The sequence below is a fragment of the Heterodontus francisci genome, chromosome 9 (assembly GCF_036365525.1).
Source record: "Heterodontus francisci isolate sHetFra1 chromosome 9, sHetFra1.hap1, whole genome shotgun sequence".
Lineage (NCBI taxonomy): Eukaryota > Metazoa > Chordata > Chondrichthyes > Heterodontiformes > Heterodontidae > Heterodontus > Heterodontus francisci.
In genome coordinates this window covers 18,108,954-18,133,682 of record NC_090379.1, presented here as the reverse complement: position 1 = coordinate 18,133,682, position 24,729 = coordinate 18,108,954, and the positions used below count along the sequence as shown (strand labels likewise).

At 43.6% G+C, this 24,729-nt stretch overlaps 2 protein-coding genes across 5 annotated transcripts in view; one reads left to right on the top strand and one right to left on the bottom strand.

Moving 5' to 3' along the window:
* The window catches only part of snw1 (SNW domain containing 1), a 35,261-nt gene extending 15,596 nt beyond the window's left edge, over positions 1–19,665 (bottom strand). Inside the window, exons 1-7 of the mRNA XM_068038605.1 lie at positions 19,568–19,665; positions 9,832–9,985; positions 8,055–8,216; positions 7,633–7,728; positions 5,068–5,174; positions 2,996–3,100; positions 2,575–2,644 (exon numbers count right to left, since the gene is read on the bottom strand). Coding sequence (XP_067894706.1) covers positions 2,575–2,644; positions 2,996–3,100; positions 5,068–5,174; positions 7,633–7,728; positions 8,055–8,216; positions 9,832–9,985; positions 19,568–19,581 — 708 coding nt within the window. The 5' untranslated portion in view covers positions 19,582–19,665. The remainder of the gene's footprint in view (positions 1–2,574; positions 2,645–2,995; positions 3,101–5,067; positions 5,175–7,632; positions 7,729–8,054; positions 8,217–9,831; positions 9,986–19,567) is intronic.
* A 139-nt stretch (positions 19,666–19,804) lies between these two features.
* Positions 19,805–24,729, top strand: part of adck1 (aarF domain containing kinase 1) — a 586,674-nt gene continuing 581,749 nt past the window's right edge. For 2 of the 4 annotated variants that reach the window (XM_068038603.1, XM_068038599.1), the window contains exon 1: positions 19,805–20,114. The gene's annotated coding sequence lies outside the window, so the exon portion shown is untranslated. The other 2 variants (XM_068038600.1, XM_068038601.1) reach the window with 2 other exon arrangements.

Below are 24,729 nucleotides of genomic sequence, written 5' to 3'. Positions count from 1 at the left end.
TAATCAAATTTGAATGGCACCAAAGCCGTAATTCTGGCAAGGAGATTTAATTCATTATTGCTAGAGCTATGGAGTCACCCAAAGTTACTTCTCGATCAATGAAAATTTGGTCTCATTGCAGCACAGAAGGAAGCAATTCAGCCCATCGAGTCCATGCCAGCTCTCTGTAAAGCAATCCAGTCAGTCCCACTCTCCCGCTCGATCCCCATAGCCCTAAAAGTTTATTTCCCTCAAGTGTCCATCCAATTTCCTTTTGAAATCATTCATCGTGTCTGCTTCCACCACCCTCATAGGCAGCGAGTTCCAGGTCATCATCACTCACTGTGTAAAGAAGTTCTTCCTCACATTCCCCCTGCATCTCTTGCCCAAAACCTTAAATCTGTGTCCCCTAGTCCTTGTATCATTAGCTAATAGGAAGAACTTTTATTTGTCTACCTGATCTAAACCTGTCACAATCTTGTACATCTCTATCAAATCTCCCCTCAATCTCCTTTACCCCAAGTTGAACAACCCCAGCTTCTCCAACCTAACCTTGTAACTAAAATCCCCCATCTCTGGAACCATTCTGGTAAATCTCCCCTGTACCCTCTCAAGGACCCTTACATCCTTCCTAATAAGTGTGGTGACCAGAACTCCAGTTGGGGCCTAACCAGATCTTTATAAAGGTTCAGCATAACTTCCCTGCTTTTGTACTCTGCCTCTATTTACGAAGCCCAAGATCCCATATGCTTTGCTAATTACTCTCTCAATGTGTTCTACCACCTTCAAAGATCTATGCACATGAACCCCCAGGTACCTCTGTCCCTGCACACACACTATAGAACTGCACCATTAACTCTATCTTGCCTCGTCCAATCCCTATGCCAAAATGCATCACCTCACACTTCTCTGTATTAAATTCTATTTGCTACTTGTCTTCCCATTCTGCTAGTCTATATCCTGTTGCAGTCAATTGGTATCATCCTCACTGCTACACCTTCAAGTCAGGTATCATTGGCAAATTTTGCTCTGTACTCCATTATCCAAGTCTTCTCTTATACCTCAAAAAAAAATAGCAGTGGTCCCAGCACTAATCCTTGGGGAACACTACTGTCTACCATCCTCAAAGTCTGAAAAACAACCAATTACCACGACTCGCAGTTTTCTGTCCTTAAGCCAATTTTTTTTATTCAAGGTGCCACTGACCCTCTCAATCCACGAGCCTCAATTTTGTTAACCAGGTTTTTACGTAGTACTTCTTAAAATCAATATAGATAACATCCATTGCTTTCCCTCCATCAACCTTCTGTTACTTCAAATTCAATTTGATTAGTCAAGTACAATCTGCCTTTTACAAATCCATGCCAGCTCTCCCTAATTAACTCAAACCTTTCCGAGTGCTTGTTGATTTCTTCCCTGATTACGGTTTCTAAAACCTTACCAACCACTGAACTGTTAAACTAACTGGCCTGTGGTTTCCAGGACTGTCCTTCCACCCTTTCTTGAATAAGGGCGTCACATTTGCCAGTCTCCAATCCTCTGGCATCTTCCCCATATCTAGGGAAGATTATAACATGCCCTTCTGCCAACGCCACGCCCATTTCCTTTAGCAACCTGGGATGCAAGCCATCCGGACCAGGCAACTTATCCACTCTTCAGCATTAGCCAGCTTTTCTAGTACCTCCTGCCTTTTAATTTTCATCCCATCCATTACCTCTACCATCTCCGTTTCTACTGATACTTTGTCAGCCTCTTCCTAAGTAAACACCAATACAAAGTACTCATTAAATATTCTAGCCTTGTCCTGTGCCTCTAAGCATATATTACACTCTGTCTTTAATAGGACCCATCCTGCCTCTTACTATTTACATGCCAGATGATGATTTTTGGGTTCCCTTTTATGCTAACTGCTACTCTATTCTATTCTCATTTTGACAGTCTTATTTTCCTCTTCCCTTCTCAATTTACTCTATTTGGCCTGGTTCTCACTGAAGAATTCACCTGACAAGCACTGTATACCCTCTTTTTTTTGTTTCATCATATTCTCTATCTCCCTCATCATCTAAGGAGTCCTGGTTTTGGTTCCCCTGCCTTTCCCTCTTATTGGAATGTACCTAGCCTGTATTTGAAACTTCTGCCCTTTAAAGATCAGCCATTGTTACTGTTACTATTTTCCTGTCAATCTTTAGTTCCATTTTATCCTGACTAGATGCCCTCTCATCCCATTGAAGTTAGCACTCTTCCAATTTAGAAGTTCTACTTTAGTTGATTCCTTGTTCTTCTCCATTACTAATCTAAACCTTATGATACAAAGATCACTCTTAACCAAGTGCTCCCCCAAAGACACTTGGTGCACTTCACCCATTTTCCAGCAATGCCTCCTTCTTAGTTTGACCAAGAACATACTGGTCAAGGAAGTTCTCCTGAACACATTTCAGAAATTCCTCCCCTCCTTACCCCTTACAGTATTGTTAGACTTAGGACTTCTGCTGCTGTGTTATTAATAACAGTTTAAAGAGGAAAAAACCTCCAGTAAAATCCTCAGTGAAATATGGATGACCACTGCTATCTTGCATGAGCTGACTGTTCTCCTACCTTTCTACTTGGAGAGTGCATGACGGGTGCAGGAGGCGATGGAGGACCTCGAGGAATCTTCTTATTAATCCTAAACACAAAGATAACAGCACAGAACTGGTCACAAATAACCCGTTGAGAAGTAACACGCATAGGTTTCTGATCCGGACGCCAGCTTCAATATTGGAAAGTATGCACTATAATTACCGGAAGCAGAACTGCCAATCAATTTGTGGCTAAGAAATTGCCCACTGTCATTTCTGATCACATCAAAATGCATCAGCCTACCATGTGTCAAGTTGGGATCCTTGCACATTCAGATTTCATGACACCACTTTGAGTTTTAGACTCTGTTACAAAACAGCAATACCATTGTGAATCATTCCCAAAAACTAAAACTGCACCATTGAAAAGTCTGCATTCTATACTGCTATCCACTTACTTGAATCGAGGTGGTTCCATTGGATCCTTTTGCATTTCCACCATCCTAATAACTCTCTGTTTAGCTCCCGAGTTGAAAGCAACACCTTGTTGAGAAGGAGTGTATCTGAGCACAGTGAAGAATAAAAAATGTTTAATCTGCTGGTATGGTCAATTTTTACACACCTGTACACAGTTTTTAAAAGTTACACTGCTCCTAATAAAACAAGGCATGTACTGCAATCCAAAGAGATACGAGATAAACTGTGAGTCATAACAAGAGAATCACTAGCAATGCCTTCTCTCCTATCACACTTTTTCTCCTAGTACCTCTCAAGGATCAATCCTTGGCCCCCTCCTGTTTTTCATCTGCACGCTGTCCCTCGGCAACAGCATTCATAAGCACAACATCAGGTTCCATGTGTACGCTGACAATACCCAGCTCTACCTCACCATCACCTCTCTCCACCCCTCACTGTCACTGATCTGTCATACTGCTCATCCAACATCCAGTACTGGATGAGCAAAGCTTTCCTCCAGATAAATATTGGGAAAACTAAAGCTATTCTCTTTGGTCGCTCCCAAATACTGCATTCCCAAGCCAGTGACTTCCTGGTAACTGTCTGAGGGTGAACCAGACCATTTGCAATTTTGGCATCTGAGCTGAACTTCTGCCCACATATCCACTCCATCACCAAGATCACCTATTTCCACCTGGCAACATTGCCCAAATCCACCCCTGCCTCAGCTCGTCTGTTGCTGAAACCCTCACCAATGCCTTTGTTACCTCTAGAATTGACTATTCCCACCCTCTCCTGGCCGGCATCTAATCCACCCTAAACTTAGCCTGTCCCTATCTCTGTACCCCACTTCAATTCTGGCCTCTTGAGCATCCACGATTTTAATTGCTCTATCACAGGCAGCCATACTTTCACCTACTTAGGCCAGAAACTCTGGAATTCTATCCCCCAACCCCTCTGTCCTCCTTTAAGACACTCCATAAAGCCTGCCTTTTTGACCAAGCTTTTGGTCACCTGTCCCAATATCTCCTTATGTGGCTCACTGTCAAATTTTGTTTGATAATGCTCCTGTCAAGCGCCTTGGAACATTTTACCTCATTAAAGGCGCTGTATAAATACAAGTTGTTGAGTTTAGAAGACTGATCTAATAGAGGATTTTAAAATGATAAAGCAAATCGATAAGGCAGACAGAGAAATTATTTAATCTGGTGGGGGGGCGTAATCTCGAAATTAAAGCTAGGCCATTTAGAAATGAAATAAAATCAGGACTAGGGTAATGAAAATCTGGAACTTGTTTCCCCAAAGAGCTGTAGATACAGGGTCACTTGAAATTTTCAACACAGAGATCATTAGATTTTTGTTAGGTAAAAGTATTGAGGCACAGGGAACAAAGACGGAGTAGAGGTATAGATCAGCTGTGATCCAATTCGATGGAGAAATTGGCTCAAGGCGCTGGATGGGACTACTCCCGTTCTTAAATTCAGTCATTAGTGAAGTGGGACTCAAATATTCCTCCCCCCTTCCCACTCCCCCTCCCCCTCCCAACACCTAAGCTGTAACATGTGTAAAATCATTATACCAGACTGATCAAAATTTTATGCAGGCAAGAAGTGTGTCTTTTTCTGTACTAGCCAATGGCACCAGATTGAGAGAGAAATTACATCTCATCTTTAGATCTTTTTGCAACATTCATCCCCCATCTGAGGGTGTGGGCAGCTGATCTGATGTCTGGCTTATGTTAGTGTTTTACAGCCAACACAGTCATGGTGAACTATAAACAGTCGAGCATTTGGAGCAACAGTGGATGCAATCATCAGTCCGAAAACATTGCAGGAGGAATCCATCTACTGGATTTACCCCTTTCTCCTTTAAAGGGAAAAACTCTCAAGCTTTCACTATCACCTTCTGATGGTTGACCTAAGCTCACCACATGGAGCAACAGTGCAATCAGATACTGCATTCAAGCACTGCAAAGCATTACATATTAGATGCACCGATTACTTCGACATTGTGCTCATTCAAAAGCTATTTCAGACATTGAAAACATGAATACTGCTCGAGTGACCCTTCTAACCTGATGTACTGTGCAGGGGCTAGTTTCTCGGCTGCCCGAACAGGCATAGCTGCTGCAACCTTCTGTGAAACTTGTTTTTCAAGAGCCGAACGTGTCTTTTCAGTCAACTGCAATGAAAGTGGAGAATTTAGCAGGTTAATAAGCATTGCCGTACCTCCAAGCGTTATATGGTTAATACTCCAAACAACGTGGGCAATTTTACCTCCAATCTTCATTTTCAAGGACTAATGGATTGTGTTAACCAAGGCAAAGTCAGCTGTCAAACTGTATTAGTCTTAAAACTGAGGTGTCAAACATTAGGACGCAGAACATATGAAACTGCCTATTCCTAATGGTTAGAGAGTAATTCTAACCACAATTAAGGAGGTTTTCTTTCAACGGTAGTAAACATTCCAGTTTTGCTTTCAACAGATAGAAAATACACTATCTACTGCCGCACAAGATTAGCAGTAACGTTGAAAAGTATTCATGCTGATATTAAAAGCCTTTTTTCCTCCAATTTTATCAGAGTTATCGGTAGGCATCCAAGATCTCACGTCTGTGGCCATTCATGTGTGAAACTTGACTGTGAATATCAGTAGGCTATTTAACTGAAAGGAGCATCACAAACCCATCATCTAGAGACATACACTTTACAACAGGGGCCATTGGATAGCGATCAGGAGATTTTTCCTTTCTTTATGAGTGATGCTGTAGCTAATTATAGTAAGCATATTGCTACGCCAAGTAAGCTTAACCAACTCAGCACTGATCAGGGACTGAACCTGGGACTTGGATGGACTGTATGACTCAGTAGCACAGTGTGCAATATATTTACCAACTGAGAAATCAGAATGCTCATGAATGAAAGTGCTAACTCTGAACTTTAACTGGCATATATTCTTTCGGTGTTTCTCCCTGGATCAATTAGCCTGGACTCAGAACATGCTCAATTACATCCAACTTAATTACAGTACATAGACACCCATTTTATGTTAACATAAAAAGATTAGACTTATAATGTTGAAATATCTCAAAGCATGCAACATTTTGGAGTGCAGTGATTTAATAGAGATGAAAAGAACAGCCATTCTGTGTACAGCTTATAATCATATAACACTTTGGCACAGTGGCGCAGTGGTTAGCACCGCAGCCTCACAGCTCCAGTGATCCGGGTTCAATTCTGGGTACTGCCTGTGTGGAGTTTGCAAGTTCTCCCTGTGTCTGCGTGGGTTTCCTCCGGGTGCTCCGGTTTCCGCCCACATGCCAAAGACTTGCAGGTTGATAGGTAAATTGGCCGTTATAAATTGCCCCTAGTATAGGTAGGTGGTAGGGAAATATAGGGACAGGTGGGGATGTGGTAGGAATATGGAATTAGTGTAGGATTAGTGTAAATGGGTGGTTGATGGTCGGCACAGACTCGGTGGGCCGAAGGGCCTGTTTCAGTGCTGTATCTCTAAACTTTTCATGTAACAAAATGCCCCAAGTTGCTGGACGGGAGGAACAAAGTTCACCACACAAATAACAATTATGCTGACTAAGAAAGTGACTTGGCTTTATATAGTAATTTTCTTATCCTAGGGCATTCCAAAGTAGTCCATAGTCAGTAAGTGACTTTCTGAAATGTAGTCCCTTCATTTTGCCCCATTGGCGGGAGAGGTTTCACTCTCAGGACTTCCCTCCCTAAACCCTTGTGCCTCTCCACCTGCCTTTACTCCGTTAAAATCTCCTCAGTTCAACTCTCCAATCCTAATCTATCCCTTCCTGACACAGCATCGATTTTCCACGTGACTATCTGTAAAACTCCACAGAATTTCTTTTCATCTTGGAGGTGCAGTACAAATGCAAAATGTTATTGATATACAGGGAAACAAGACAGCCAATTCGCCAGTTTTACCTACAGAAATTGAGAAAAAATGACCAGTTAATGTGTTTGGTAGAGCTGGCCAAGGAAGGGCTCGCTCTACAAAATGTGCAATGGGATCTTCAGTTCTACCCAACTATTGGAACAGAAAGACTTGGCCTGGCTTTAAGATCTCACCAAAAAAAAAGTCTGTAACAAGGTAGCACTCTCTCAATACTGTTAAGCCTAGATTATTCATTTAAGTATGGTATAAACCCACAGATTTCTGACCCAGAGGCATCCTGGAAAATATCATGAATTCATGGATAGATTTCTCTCATTCAAATTTATTATGTCAACTACCATGATCTATTTAAAGGCCTGAGGAGCAACTTTAAGTCTCTCATAAATCCATCAGCAGGATATAATAGATTTTTAAAAAATCCTATATATTCAGTAATTGACTGTGGGGAATGTCACAGTTAATTTACCAATGTCCTTAGAAATAGGAGTACAGAAGGCTCTGTGCAAATTCCAATGCTTTTCAACAGTTCGATGTACATTGTAAAGGAGTCATGTTCAAAGTGATGGTTTGGACAGAAAACGATTAGACGACCTAACTCACCTTTCCAAATCTCCCATCAGGTTCTCACTATTTCATATTTAATCCCGACGATATCCCTCAAACCTATAATGCACCACATGGCAATACATATATACCAACACAGTTATATATAACATACCTCCTTTATACTTTCTTCATCAGGTCTCTGCAGCTCTGGATCATCTTCATTTATGACCTCTTTAGGAATCAGATCTGTAAACTTGCTGTATATCACCTAAACAGGGGAAAAAAATTGATGTTCAATTATCATTTAGAAACAACATGCAACACACTATTTGAGTTTGCCTCAGAACTGCACACCAAACATTCTAATGAAAGGAAGAATTCTACTTCCCACCACTTCATAACCATGCTGCAATTTAAAAGAAACATTATTTGGGACAGCACAAGAATCAGAATGTTGAAGCATTAATTCACATTACCACTAAGTGCTTGGATGGTGCTCCAAGCCTGCAATGCCACTGCTGGAGATGAAAGACAGGGTAATTTAACAGGTCAGAGGAGAAGAATCAACTGGCATTAGGATACATGTTGCAATACCTTGTCTTTTGACTGTCCTTGTCTAGCAATAGCGTCAAATTTGATCTTTCCTTCTGCATCCACTTGAATTGCCAGTGCATTGGACACCTTTTTCTTGCGGCCCATTTCCAATGGAAATTGTGCCATGTGGACCTCTGGGAATGCACCTCCATCCCCAAAATCCTGGAGAAATAAAAACAAAGACCAAATCTTTACCAAATCCGAAGTCACATTTAGAATCTCTCTGCAGGGACAAGTCATATTGGTTATTTAAATTTTATATAATATAGTCGCTTTGCTAATTGTCTTCAGTTAAGAAAAAAACCCACGAATCTTTGTAAAGTACCACAGTAAAAGCACAGACATTTTTGTCTAGGAAGTGAACTGGTGCTAGCCGCACAGGTATTAATTGTGACAGATTCTTACAATTATACATTTGGCCCATTCTTCAAGACAAACTGTTAAAAGATTTTAAGGCACTTTTACTACAGCTTTTTCACAGTGAATCCAATGCAGCTGCTGCACATTGCTCCCTTACGTTTACATACTGACTGCTGCCACCAACCTCAGTTTTGTTGGGAGGCTCATTTGGAAAATGGGGACACATTTCTCTGCACAAGAACTTGAATGGGTCTAAAGAGGCAATGGTATACTTCTTTTTGCATGTTTAAAAAAATACTAAAATAGTTCATCTGATTGAAGGCTGAGGAGCTGAGCCAGCCTCTTCTGATGGGGCTTTATGATAAGCATAGTGAGTTTCAGAGGTTGAGCTACAAGTGATGCTGCAGATCAGGAGATCCGGGGTCTCTGCTGCATTCAGAACAATGCAAACCACTAGGTATTTGGCAGTGCTGTCAAAAGCACAGGGGCCTTCACCTATAAACAGGAACAATGCCAAGCAGTGGCACGGTCGCTCCCACAAGACCTGCCACGATAATTTTCCCACCATCACACATACAGACGCTAGGGGCTCCAAGTTCACTCAGATTTGTGGAGCAACAAGGCTGCTGAAGTCCACAGATGAGGGGGCAGTGGGCTGCATGTAACCCTCCAGTCATAGTATACATTGGTAAATGTCAACCAAGGTGGAGCACTATCAAAGATGTTCTTGCTAGTTAAGGATTTTTGTCAATAGTGAATGGACAGCATTTCACTAGAACCTTACGACAAGTCCAAGACTGCAAGGGGCTGATCGTCAGTGTTGATCCCAAACAAAGGACTTCCATGTTAAATTATGAATTCTACTTTTGTATTTTTATACAATCTCCCTATAAACAAGACCCATCTCCAGGCAAAGTTTAACAAACTGCAAATGTTAGAAGTCAATAAAATACAGGAAACCCAAACAATCAGTCAGTATCTATTCTGATAAGAGTCTACACCAGAAATGTCAAAGCCTTTCCTCTTCAAACGCTGATAAACTTGCTGTGCATTTCCAGTACTTTACCTTGTTATTTGCTATCACATGATTATCTAGTGTACATTAGCAGCTAACCTCAAAATGTGAATGGCATATATGTTCACTAAACCAATTAAGCATTTGATATAAAAGTAAACGTGCTATTTGGGATCCAATCTGCTGCTATCGTGCCGCACCCCCCCCCCCCCCCCCCCGCCGACCCAGCTATAAGCTGCGGCAGTTCTTTGACAAAAATGGAACACCTGCAACCCATTGAGAGCCAATACCAAGTGCTGTGGCTAAACATTTAGTATTTAGTTTAAGCACGTGATGCATCTATTACATGATACAGAATAAATGATAAGACATTTGCCCATGTCAAGACACTGTAGATGTTACCTCCAAGGAACGAGGAACCCATCCCTTTCTGTGCCCATATGGTGGCGGTTCTCTCCGCGATGCCACTAAGGCCGTCTGTCTAACTCGTTGGGAGCGAGCCTTTTCCTCAGCTTCCAGCTGGTCCTGGGACAGCTGTGTTGGTGCAGGCAGAAAACTTGAAAGTAAAAGAAAAACTATTTTAACCATTCCATTTGACACGAGCAAGGCATCTCCACAATCTCCAAAGTGAAACCACGACAGGCATAGTTAGCCATGATTTGGGGAATGGTAGCACAGTGGCAATGTTACTGGACTAGTAATCCAGAGGCCTAAACTAATGCGCTGGAGACATGAATTCAAATGCCACCACGGCAACTGGGGGAGTTGAAATTCAATTAATAAATCTGGAATAAAAAAAGTACTCTCAAAAATGCTGATCATGAAACTACTGGATTGTCAAAAAAACCCATCTGATTCACTAATTTCCTTTAGGGAAAGAAATCTGCCATCCTTACCTGGTCTGGCCTACATGTGACTCCAGACCCACATATATAGGATTGACTTTTAACTGCTCTCTGGCATGCCACTCAGTTATATAAAACCATACAGTAAAGTTAATAAAACCGGACGAACCACCCAGCACAACCTAGACATCAGAAACGACAAAGGCACACCCAGCCCAGTCGACCCTGCCAACCTCACCAACATCTGCAGTCTTGCGCCAAAATTAGGAGAGCTGTCCCACAGACTAGTCAAGCAACAGCCTGACATAATCATACTCATGAAATCATATTTTACATCCAATACCCCAGACTCCGCTATCACCATCGCTGGGTCTGTCCTATCGGTGGGACAGAGATCTTGGCACAGTGGCATTCGGTCGGGAGTGGCCCTCAGACCCCATGAAGTGTCAAACATGGGCAAGGAAACCTCCTGCTGATGACCACCTACTGCCCTCCTTCAACTGAGGAATCAGTTTGCCATGTTGAACACCACCTGGAAGAAGCACTGATGGTAGCAAGGTAACAGAAAGCGCTCTGGGTGGAAGACTTAAATGTCCATCAAGAGTGGCCCAGTAGCACCACTACTCACCGAGCTGGCCAAGTCCTGAAGGATATATCTGCCAGACTGGGCCTGGGGCAGGTGGTGAGAGAACCAATAAGAGGGGAAAACATACATAAGAACATACGAATTAGGAGCAGGAGTAGGTCACTCAGTCCTTCGAGCCTGCTCCACTATTCAATAAGTTCACGGTTGAACTGTTACTCCACATTTCACCCCCGTATTTATCAAGAATCAATCTATCTCTGCCTTAAAAATATTCAAAGACTCTGCTGCCACCAGCTTTTGAGGAAGAGAATTCCAAAAACTCAGGACCCTCAGAGAAAACATTTCTCCCCATCTGTCTTAAATGGGTGACCCCTTATTTTAAATAGTGACCCCTAGTTCTAGATTCTCCCACAAGGGGAAACATCCTTTCCACATCCACTCTGTCAAGACCCCTCAGGATCTTAGATATTTCAATCAAGTTTCCTCTTACTCTTTTAAATTTCAGCAGAGCCTAGCGTGTCCAATCTTTTCTCGTAATACAGCCCAACCATTCCAGGTATTAGTCTAGTAAACCTTCCCTTACTGCCTCCAGCACATTTCCATCCCTCCTTAAATAAGAGGACCAGTACTGTACACAATACTCCAGATGTGGTCTCACCAATGCCCTGTATAGCATCCCACATTATTCTCCATTTGCCAGGTCTTTGCCCACTCACTTAACCTATCTATATGTCTTTGGAGCCCCCTTATGTCCTCTTCACAAGTTACTTTCCTATCTTTGTGTCATCAGCAAATTTAGCAACCATACCTTCAGTCCCTTCATCGAAGTCAATTATATAAATTGTAAAAGGCTGAGGCCCCAGCACACATCCTTGTGACATACCACTCGTTACATCTTGCCAACCAGAAAGTGACCCATTTATGCCTACTCTGTTTCCTGTTAGCTAGCCAATCTTCTTTCCATGCCAATATGTTACCTCCTACACCATGAGCTTTTATTTTCTGCAATAACCTTTGATGTGGTACCTTATCAAATGCCTTCTGGAAATCTAAGTACAATACATCCACCGGTTCCCCTTTATCCACAGCACATGTAACTCCCTCAAAGAACTCCAATAAATTGGTTAAACATGATTTCCCTTTCACAAAACCATATTGACTCTGCCTGATTACCTTCAATTTTTCTAAATGCCCTGCTATAATGTCTTTAATAATAGCTTCTAACATTTTCCCTAAGACAGATGTTAAGCTAACTGGCCCGTAGTTTGCTGCTTTCTGTCTCACTCCCTTTTTGAATAAAGGAGTTACATTCTCTATTTTCTAATCTAACGGAACCTTCCCCGAATCTAGGGAATTTTGGGCAACTAAAACTAACTATCTCACGAGCCACTTTTTTTAAACACCTTAGGATGAAGTCCATCAGGACCCGGGGATTTGTCAGCCTGCAGCTCAAACAATTGGTTCAGTACCACTTTCCTGGTGATTATTACTTTCTTGAGTTCCTCCCTCCCTTCCATTTCCTGACTTACAGCTAATAATGTTATTTGTATCCCCAACAGTGAAGACCAATGCAAAGTATCTGTTCAATTCATCTGCCATTTCCTTATTATCCATCAATTCCCCAGACTCACTTTTTATAGGACCAACACTCACTTTGTTAACTTTTTAAAATATCTACAGAAACTCTTACTATCTGTCTTCATCTTTCTCTTGTACTCTAACTTTACCTTATCAATCTTTTAGTCATTCTTTGCTGTTTTTTATATTCTGTCCAATCTTCTGACCTACCTCCCATTTTTGCGCAATTATAGGCTTTTTGACCTACTTGACCACATCCTCACAAATCTACCCATCGTAGATACATGTCTATAACAATATTAGTAGGAGTGATCACCACACAGGCCTTGTGGAGACAAAGTCCCATCTTCACACGGAGGACACCCTGCATCTTGTTTTGTGCTAAATGGGATAAATTCAGACGCAGCTCAAAACTGGGCATCCATGAGGTGCAGTGGGCCATCAGCAGCAGCAGAATTGTATTCAACCACAATCTGTAACCTCATGGCCCAGCATATACCTCTCTCTACCATTATCAAGTCAGGGGACGAATCCTGGTTCAATGAGTGTAGGAGAGCATGCCAGGAGCAGCACCAGGCATGCTTAAAAATGGAGGTGCCAACCTGATGAAGTGACAACACAGGACTACATGCATACTAAACAGCAGAAGCAGCATGCTGCAGACAGAATTCAGCAATCCCACAACCAACTGATCTGATCAAAGCTCTGCAATCCTGACACATCTAGTTGTGAATGGTGGCAGACAAGTAAGCAACTAACTGGAGGTGGAACCTCCACAAATATCCCCATCCTCAATGATGGCGGAGCCCAGCACATCAGTGCAAAAGACAAGGCTGAAGCATTTGCAATCATCTTCAGCCAGAAGTGCCAATTGGATGATCCATCTCAGCCGCCTCCTGAGGTTCCCAGCATCACAGGTGCCACTTCAGCCAATTCGATACACTCCACCCGATATCAAGAAACAGCTAAATGCACTGGGTACTGCAAAGGCTATGGGCCCTGACAACATCAAGTCCTTAGGAATGGAGACTTGTGTTCCAGAACTAGCCACATCCCTAGCCAAGCTGTTCCAGTACAACTACAATACAGGCATCTATCTGATAATGTGGAAAGCTGTTCAGGCACGTCCTGTTCACCAAAAGCAAGACAAATCCAATCTGGCCAATTACCACCCCAGAGGTTTACCCTCAATCAGCAGTAAAGCTATGGAAGCGGCACTTATGCAGCAATAATCATCTCACCAATGCTCATTTTGGGTTCCGCCAAGGCCACTCAGCTCCAGACCTCATTAAAGCCTTGGTCCAAACATGGACAAAAGAGCTGAATTCCAGAGGTGAGATGACATCATGGCAGCATTCGACCCAAGTGTGGCATCAAGGAGCCTGAACAAAACTGAAGTCAATGGGAATCGGGGGGGGAAGGCCTCCACTGGTTGGAGTCATATCTAGCACAAAGGAAGATAGTCGTGATTGTTGGAGGCCAATCATCCCAGCCCCAAGACAACGCTGCAGGAGTTCCTCAGGGTAATGCCCTAGGCCCAACCATCTTCAGCTCTTCATCTCCATCATCATCATCGCCTTATCTCCAACATGAGGTCAGAAATGGAGATGTTATCTGATGATTACACACTGTTCAATACCATTCGCAAGTCCTCAGATACTGAAGCAGTCTGTGCCTACATGCAGCAAGACCTGGACAACATTCAGGCTAGGCTGATAAGTGGCAAGTAACATTCGTGCCACACAATTGCCAGGCAATAACCAATTCCAGCAAGAGAATCGAACCATGTACCCTTGATGTTCAATGGCATTACCATCGTGAATCCCCAAGCATCGAAATCCTGGGTGTTACCAATGACCAGAAACTGAACTGGACTAGCCATATAAATACTGTGGTTACAAGAGCATGATAGAGGCTTGGAATTCTGTGGCAAGTAACTCACCTCCTGACTCCCCCAAAGCCTGTCCACCATATACAAGGTACAGGTCAGGTGTGTGATGGAACTCTCTCCACCTGCCTGGATGAGTGCAGTTCCAACAACGATCAAGGAACTCATCATCCAGGACAAAGCAGCACACTTGATTAGGCAAAAATTTGACAGATGAAGTATAATGTGGGAAAGTGTTAACTTGTCCACAAAAATAGAAAAGCAACATATTATTTAAATGAAGAGAGATTGCAGAACTCAGTGAAGAGGGATCTGGGTGTCCCAGTACACAAAACACAAATAGTTAGTATGCAGGTACAGCAAGTGATTCAGAATGCAAATGCAATGCTGTTGTTTATTGCAAGGGCAATGGAATATAAAAGTAGGGATGTATTGCTACAGGTGTACAAGGCATTGGTGATACCACATCTACATAGAAAATAGGAGTAGGCCATTCAGCCCTTCGAGCCTGCCCCGCCATTCATTATGATCATGGCTGATCATCTAACTCAGTAACCTGTTCCTGCTTCCCCCCATATCCTTTGATCCCTTTTGCCCCAAGAGCTATATCTAACTACTTCTTGAAAACATACAATGTTTTGGCCTCAACTGCTTTCTGTGGTAGCAAATGTCACAGGCTCACCACTCTCTGGGTGAAGAAATTTCTCCACATCTCAGTCCTGAAAGGTTTACCCCATATCCTTAGACTATGACCCCTGGTTCTGGACTCCCCCACAATCGGGAAAATCCTTCCTGCATCTACCCTGTCAAGTCTGGTTAGAATTTTATAGGTTTCTATGAGATCCCCCCTCATTCTTTTGAACTCCAGCGAATATAATCCTAACCGACTCATTCTCTCCTCATATGTCAGTCCCGCCATCCCAGGAATCAGCCTGGTAAACCTTCGCTACACTCCCTCAATAGCAAGAACATCCTTCCTCAGATAAGGAGACCAAAACTGCACACAATATTGCAAGTGTGGCCTCACCAAGGCCCTGTATAATTGCAGCAAGACATCCCTGCTCCTGTACTCGAATCCTCTTGCTATGAAGGCCAACATACCATGCCTGTTGCATCTGCATGCTTTCCTTCAGCGACTGGTGTACGAGAACACCCAGGTCTCATTGCATATTTTCCCCTCTCAGTTTATAGCCGTTCAGATAATAATCTGCCTTCCTGTTTTTGCTACCAAAGTGGATAACCTCACATTTATCCACATTATGCCATCTGCCATGCATCTAGAGTACTGTGTACAGTTTTGGTCTCCTTACTTAAGAAAGGATGGAACTGCATTGGAAGCAGTTCAGAGAAGGTTCAATCGACTAATTCCTGGGATAAGAGGGTTATCTTATGAGGAAAGGTGGAGAGGTTGGGTCTATATTCATTGTAGTTTAGAAGGATGAGAGGAGATCTTATTGAAACATACAAGATCCTGATGGGACTTGACTTGAAAGGATCTTTCCCTTTGTGGGAGAGATTAAAACCAGGGGCACAGTTTAAAAATAAGGTGTCTCCCATTTCAGACAGAGATGAGGAAAACTTTGTTCTCTCAAGAGGGTCATGAATCTGTGGAACTCTCTTCCCCGGAGAGCGGTGGAAGCAGGGTCATTGAATGTTTTTAAGGCAGAGGCAGACTGATTCTTGAGGGAATCAAAGGGTAGCAGGGGTAGGCAGGAAAGTGGAGTTGAGTTGACCAAAAGATCAGCCACGATCTTATAGAATGGTGGAGCAGGCTCAAGGGGCCGAATCGTCTACTCCTGCTCCTAGTTCGTATTGGCACCCCATCCACCACCTTAAACATTCACTCCCTTCAACACTGACACACACTATCTGCAAGATGCTTCTTCAAAAGCACATTTCAAACCAGCAACCATCTAGAAGGAGAAGGGCAGCAGGTTCCCCTCCAAGTCATGCACCATCCTGGCTTCAAACGATATCACCAGTCCTACATCGTTGCTGGGTTAAAATCCTGGAACTCCGTCCCTAACAGAACTGTAGGTGTACCTACACTATGCGGAAGGCAATAAATGCTGGCCTTGTTGGTGACACTCACATCCCATGAACAAATTAAAAAAGGGTGGAGGTATGCAAGATCTGACAGATTTGGGCTATTTTCCCAAAGAAGACATTCCTTTCAGTTATGTGCTGCACCAGATATCAGGTGCAGCTGTGCGACAGCCAGGTCTGGGAGACAAACCTGGCACCGAGCTTACAAGAAAGTCACTACTTGGTGGACTGACAGGTGAACTAAAAGATTTCAGCAGGTCATTCCTGGGACAAGTTCAGCCTTGTGAACTCCTGTATCTGAGAACAACCAGTACAAATTACTCAGAGCATTGATTTATCAAATGTTCAACATTAATTTATCTTTTAAATTGCAAATCCCTTGATAAATCCAGTAAGATTGCTTCTCACCATAACAGAAAATAGAGATTGGCTATGTCTTTGGTGAATGTTTAGTTGGCTTTGTAAACGAAACGTATTTCATCATGAAAATAGGCACAAGAAACAGCCCAGTTGATGGTATAGTCACAGCACATTGACTTTCTGACTACATTTCTCTTCTTTGGCAATTAAACTCATTAACTCCTTGCATGCACACACATCACCATAACCCTCACCTGTACATCCAGGCCTTTTCCAATGAAGGCACAGGTCCCAAGGCAGCCAATTGCCGTTCAGGCATAGCTAATGATTGAGAACTTGAGCACAAACATAGCTGCTAGACTGGGTCTGCAGCAGGCGATGAGGGAACCAACAAGAGGGAAAAACCTACTTGACCTCGTCCTCACCAATCTAGCTATTGCAGAAACATCTGTCCCTGACACTATTGGTAGGAGTGACCACTTCACAGTCCTTGTGGAGGCGAAGTCCTGTCTTCATGTTGAGGGTACCCCACCATTGTGTTGTGTGGCATTACCACCGTGCTAAATGGGAAAGATTTCGAACAGATCCTGCAACCCAAATTGGGTATCCGTGAACTGTGGGCCATCAGCAGCAGCAGAATTGTATTCAACCACAATCTGTAACTTAATGGCCTAGCATAGGCATACCTAAAAATGAGGTGTCAGCCTGGTGAAGCTATAACACAGGACTACATGCATGCCAAACAGCGAAAGCAGTTTCCAATAGACAAGGATAAGCACTCCCACAACAAACGGATCAGATCCAAACTCTGCAGTCCGGCCACATCCAGTCATGAATGGTGGTGGACAATTAAACACAGGAACATCAGAGCAAGAGTAGGCCATTCAGCCCATCAAGCCTGCTCTGCCATTCAATACGATCATTGTTGATCATCCACTTCAATGCCTTTTTCCCACACTATCTCCATATCCCTTTATGACACTGGTATTTAGAAATCTGTCAATCTCTAAACATACTCAATGACTAAGCTTCCACAGCCCTCTGGGGTAGAGAATTCCAAAGATTCATAACCCTCTGAGTAAAGAAATTTCTCATCTCAGTCCCAAATGGCTTCCCCTTATTTTGAAATGGAGCCCCCTGGTTTTAGACTGCCCAACCATGGGGAAGCAACTATCCTGTCTATCCCTTTAAGTATTTTGTAGGTTTCAATGAGATCACCTCTCATTCTTTGAAACGAGAGAACACAGGCCCAGTTTGCCCAATCTCTCTTCATAGGACAGTCCCACCATCCCGGAACAAGTCTGGTGAACCTTTGTTGCATTCCCTCTACGGCAGTAATATCCTTCCTCGGGTAGGGGACCAAAACTGCACACAGTACTCCAGGTATGGTCTAACCAAGGTTCTATACAATTGAAGCAAGACTTCACTACTCAAATCCTCTTGCGATAAAGGCTAACTTACAAATAGCCTTCTTCACTGCTTGCTGCACCTGGATGAGGACACCCAGGTCCCTTTGTACATCTACACTTTCTAATCTCTTACCATTTAAGAAATACTCTGCACATCTGTTCCTCCTACCAAAATGGACAACCTCACATTTTTCCACATTATATTCCATCTGCCACGTTTTTGCCCATTCACTAAGTCTGTCCAAATCCCCTTGAAGGCACTTTGCATCTTCCTCACAACACATTCTCACCTAGTTTTGTGTCATCCGGGAACTTGGAAATATTACGTTTGGTCCCCACATCCAAATCATCGATATATGTTGTGAACAGCAGGGGCCCAAGATACTCTGCAGCTGCTCAGTGACATCCTTGACCTGGCACCAGGGAGACAACACAGCATCCTAGATTCACATGTGCGGCCGCAGAAACACCTGCCTGTTCTCCTAACTATTGAATCTCCTATCGCTATTCCAGTCTTCCTTGTGCCCTCTCGTGCAGCTGAGCCACCCATAGTGCCATGGTCTTGCCTCTGGCTGCACTCCCCAGATGATCCATTAACGTCCTTAGGATTCAGTACTGAATACCTGCTAGAGAGTGAGATGCACTCAGGGGTCTCCTGCACTACCTGCCTATTTCTTCTTGACTGTCTGGAAGTCACCTATTCGCTCTCTCCCTACCTACTCATATTACTTTATTTTTTCCCCCCCAAAAAATGCATTTTTAATGATCTCCAGTGTGTGCACTTTTATGGCTTTGGGGTGGGGGTGGGGTTACCATGGCAGCGACTATGTGTTAACACCATAGGCATTACATACCTCATCATAGTTGGTTAATTAAACAAACCACAAGGGTTTAAACAGCAAAACATCTGCATAAGAGCAATTAAATGGTATATTCATAAGATTTATACACAAAGAACCAAAGGGATTAAAAAGATAAAAACCTTTAGCCAAAACTTGACAATATTTTAAGGAACAAAAAACATCCACACAACAGGTAATCCCACCCCCCTACTCAATCTAGTAACTGGGGCTTATAACATTTCACATTCCCTTTAAATTTTGAAACTTTCCTGTCCTAAAACAATAAATAAAAGTGACTCCCAAGTATGAGTTTTTCCACCAGCACAACAACACAAGGCGCATGCGGCCCTCCACACACTTCCGGACGTTTCTCAGTTCCTTAGTCCGGGGCTAGAAGTCAGGCAAAGGCGAGGCTTGGGCAGGCCTAGTGGGAATCTGCCCCGAGCCACAAGGAAGATTCCAGACACATAGATGCGTCCACCCTCCTTCATTACAACGACAAGAAAAATATATATTTTTTTCTGGGATCCGGCACAGAACTAGCAGCCGAATAATCAGGAAAAAAAGCCCAGACAAACACCAACCTCGTCAACGCCATTTTCTCTAAAAAAAAAGTTGCCGCTGCTGCCACCGCCGTGCGTTTGACATCACGACGCAACACGCAGCGTCCCCTTTGATGCGTTTTGCGTCTGACATCACGCCGTGCAGCGTGATGCTCGGCGGCCTCTCTGCTGCTTCTGCGTCTGACGTAAGACGTCCGTTGTTCGGCCCCGCTGATCCTGCGTCCAAGCTTCTTGTCACCCGCAAAGGCTTACGGGAGCCGTAATTCCTTTTTTTTTTGCATTAAGGTTTTTCGCAATAAACCTCTTTGAAAGGGTTATCTATTGTGAGTAGTCTTAATTCAGGGTAGTAAATTTAATGTAAAAACAGTGCTGGGATTTTTTTGTTTTTAATGGTTAGAAATTTTGTAGTTTTTCTTCTGATTAATACCCGTTTAAATAAACGGTAGGAGCTGCTGGATTTGACTACAAATCCCAAAGAACTTTTCTCTTTTGGAAGGGACTATTGTTATCACGGGACGGGGGGGAGACTCGAGCATCAGAGGGCGAAGGTGACTGTTGACAGTAACCGGTAAGTGGGGGCAGGGGTACTGTTAATGCGATTTTCAGGCAATGTGGAGGGCCTGTTTATAAAGGAATCATACTCGTAGCTTTTGAATTTGATACTGACAATATATCTGTTTCATTAGGCACTCCTGTAAGTAGAAGGCGTGGGGACAAAATGACCAGTTTCAGTTGTATGAATGAGTGAAAGGTCAGTTATGCAAAGGATAGAGCATAGCAATTTAAGAAGGCCACTTCATATTTCATTAGCCATATGGTTTTACCTGCTTGGAAAAGGCTGTGCAGCATGTGGCAAAAGTGGAGTGGGTTCATTCCAAGTTCTCTAACCAAGCAGGTCTGGTAGCATCTGTGGAGAGAGAAGCAGAGTTAAAGTTTCAGGTCAGTGACCCGTCAGCAGAACTGCTCTGCTTCTCTCTCCACAGATGCTGCCGGACCTGCTGAGCATTTCCAGCATTTATTGATTTTTTCCTCAGATTTCCAGCATTTGCAGTATTTTGCTTTTATTTTAGTGTATAACCAAGTCTCAGGCTAGGGTGTTGATTGCACTAATGTCTAGTTACTTCAAAATTTGTATAAATTCTGTTTGTTTATTTCTTGTAAAATTAATCTGTTTCCATGATGCTGGTGGAGTAAACCGTCCTTGTAATCTGCAAACTTGGTGTTCAAATGAAAGATTTGCATTTACCATAGTGCCTTTCATGACCAATTAAATCCTTTTGAAGTTTATTGTTGTGTTGTAGGAAATGTGGTAGCCAATTTGTGCATGGGAAGCTCGAGCATTGATTAATAAAAAATATGGAATTGAAAGCCAATCTCAGTTTCACGGCACCATTACTATCGTCATTTGTTGTAAAAACCCAACTGGTTCACTAATGCCCTTTAGGGAAGGAAATCCAACGTCCTTACCTGGTCAGGCCTACATGTAATTCCAGACCCGTAGCAATGTGGTTGACTCTTAAATCTCATCTGAAATGGCCGAGCAAGCCACTCTGTTGTCAAGGGCAATTGGGGATGGGCAACAAATGCTGGCCTTGCCAGTGACGCCCACATCCCGTGAAAAAAAATGACCGGTTTACTTGTGCTTTCGTGCTTGTTGATGTAAATATTGACCCAGACAAAATTGGACCTTGCCCTGATCCTGGGATACATCACTTGCAACCTTGCTGTACTCTGAACAACATCTGTTAATGTAATCTGTAGTTCCCTGTCCATCAATTATCATTCTATCTATGTTCTCATGTTTTCTCTTGTAACATGCACCTGATGTTTTATAACAAGCCTCTTGTGAGACATCTTATTGAACATCTTGTGAAAATCCATATACACTACATGTTCTCTATTCTCTTTAAACTGTCCTATCAGTCAATTCTTAAAAAAAAAACTCAGGTAAATCTGTTATACACAACTTGGCTTTCATTAGTCCATGCTAACAGTCCCTGATTAACCCTTGTATTTCAAAATGCTGACTGTCTCTATCTCGAATGATGGATTCTAAGAATTTGTTGCCAACTGATAGACTAAGTGGGTCTGTTGTTATCTGGTTTATAATCTTACACCGTTGTTGAAAACCCTGCTGTCCGTTGGAAAAATTTTGCCAATCTAACAATGTTTAAAATGTGGCCAGTCCCTCTGCTATTAGCTTTTTGACTTCCTATGGTGCATAAGAAATAGGAGCCGGAGTAGCCCATATGACCCACTTGAACCTGCTCTGCTATTCAGTAAGATCATGGCTGAGCTTCTACATCAACTCCACTTTCCCGTCCCTAACTCCATATCCCTTGATTTCCTTCGTGCCCAAAAATCTATCACACTCAGTCTTGAATATAATTATCAACCAAGCATCCACAGCCCTCTGGGGAAGAGAATTCCAAAGATTCACAACCTTCTGAGTGAAGAAATTTCTCCTCATCACAGTTCTGAATGACCGACCCCTTATCCTGAGGCCATGACCCCTAATTCTAGAAACTCCAGCTCGGGGAAACGATGGGCAGAATTTTCTGAGTCCAGTGGAGGCAAGCTCCAGCGAGCACAGAGTGGTAAAGTCCAGGAAATTGATGTCTGGTTGGGATCCGGACAACACCCTGCCCTCTTTTGGCTTTGCCCAGGGCGGGTTCTGCGTCCAGCCAATGAAAAAGGCAATGAAGAGCCTTTTTAACCCCGGATTCTTTCCTTCCCAACAGTGCACTGGTCCACGCTGTGTCTGCACTTTTCCAGGGTCACCAAGGCAAGTGCATAATGGGAGGAGATTCTCCAGTGAAACTGACAAGCTGTGAAGGCTTTGATCAGTTACATAGGAGCAGGAGTAGGTCATTCAGACCATTGTGCTTGCCCCGCCATTCAATACGATCATGGCTGATCATCTACTTCAATGCCTTTTTCTCACTATCCTCATCCCTTTATGTCATTGGTATTTAGAAATCTGTCAATCTCTGATTTAAACATACTCAATGACTGAGCTTCCACAGCCCACTGGGCTGCAGAATTCCAAAGATTCACAACCCTCTGAGTAAAGAAATTTCTCCTCATCTCTGTCCTAAGTGGCTTCCCCGTACCGTTATTTTGAAATTGTGTCCCCTAGTTCTAGCCTCCCCAACCAGAGGAAACATCTTGGATGCATCTACCCTGTCTTTCTATCCTTTTAAGTATTTTGTAGGTTTCAATGTGATCACCTCTTATTCAAACTCCAGAGAATACAGACCTAGTATCCCCAATCTCTCCTCATAGGATAGTCCCGCCTTCCCTGAACAAGTCTTCTGAACCTTCGTTGTACTCCCTCTATGGCAATAATATCTTCCTAGGGCGGCACAGTGGCGCAGCGGTTAGCACCGCAGTCTCACAGCTCCAGCGACCCGGATTCGGTTCTGGATATTGCCTGTGCGGAGTTTGCAAGTTCTCCCTGTGTCTGCGTGGGTTTCCGCCGGGTGCTCCGGTTTCCTCCCACAGCCAAAGACTTGCAGGTTGATAGGTAAATTGGCCATTGTAAATTGCCCCGAGTGTAGGTAGCTGGTCGGAGAATTGAGGGAAGGTGGGGACGTGGGATTAATGTAGGATTAGTATAAATGAGTGGTTGATGGTTGGCACAGACTCGGTGGGCCGATGACTCTCTATAAGGGGACCAAAATTGCACAGAGTAATCCAGGTGCAGTCGAACCAAGGTTCTATACAATTGAAGCAAGACTTCACTACTGGATTCAAATCCTCTTGCAATGAAGGCCAGCGTACCATTTGCCGTCTTAATTACTTGCTGCACCTGGATGTTAGTTTTCAGTGACTTATCGATAAGGACTCGAGGTCCCTTTGTACATCTACACTTTCTTATCTCTTACCATTTAAGAAATACGTTGCACAGTGCGTAGTGGTATTGTCACTGGACGAGTAACCCGGAAAACCAGGGTATTGCTCTGGGGACATGGGTTCAAATCCCACCACAGCAGAAGGTGGAATTTGAATTCAATTAATAAATTGGACGGCACAGTGGCGCAGTAGTTAGCACCGCAGCCTCACACCTTCAGCGACTCAGGTTCAGTTCTGGGTACTGCCTGTGCGGAGATTGCAAGTTCTCCCTGTGACCGCGTGGGTTTCCTCCCACAGCCAAAGACTTGCAGGTTGATAGGTAAATTGGCCATTGTAAATTGCCCCTAGTGTAGGTAGGTGGTAGGAGAATGCTGGGGATGTGGTAATGAATATGGGATTAGTGTAGGAATAGTATAAATGGTTGGTTGTTGGTCGGCACAGACGTGGTGGGTCGAAGGGCCTGTATCTCTAAATAAATAAATAAATCTGGAATTAAAAAGCAAGTCTAATGATGGCCATGAAACCATTGTCGATTGTTGTAAAAACCCATCTGGTTCACTAATGTCCTTTAGGGAAGGAAAGCTGCTGTCCTTACCTGGTCTGGCCTACATGTGACTCCAGATCCACAGCAATGTGGTTGACTCTTACATGCCCTCTGAAATGGCCTAGCAAGCCACTCAGTTGTATCTAACCGCTACAAAGTCAATAAAAAGGAATGAAACTGGACGGCCCACCCGGCATCGACCTAGGCGCCGGAAACGACCACGGCAAACCCAGCCCTGTCGACCTTGCAATGTCTTCCTTACTAACATCTGGGGGCTTGTGCCAAAGTTGGGAGAGCTGTCCCACAGACTAGTCCAGCAACAGCCTGACATAGTCATACTCACGGAATCATATCTGACAGACAATGTCCCAGACACTGCCATCACCATCCCCGTGTATGTCCTGTCCCACCGGCAGGACAGACCCAGCAGAGGTGGCAACACAGTGGTATACAGTAGGGAGGACGTTGCCCTGGGAGTCCTCAACACGACTCCGGACCCCATGAAGTCTCATGGCATCAGATCAAACATGGACAAGGAAACCTCCTGCTGATTACCACCTACCGCCCTCCCTCAGCTGATGAGTCAGCACTCCTCCATGTTAAACAGCACTTGGAGGAAGCACTGAGGGTGGCGAGGGCACAGAACATACTCTGGGTGGGGGACTTCAATGACCATCACGAAGAGTGGCTCGGTAGCACCATGACTGACCGAGCTGGCCGAAGCCTAAAAGACATATCTGCTAGACTGGGTCTGCGGCAGGTGGTGAGGGAACCAACAAGAGGG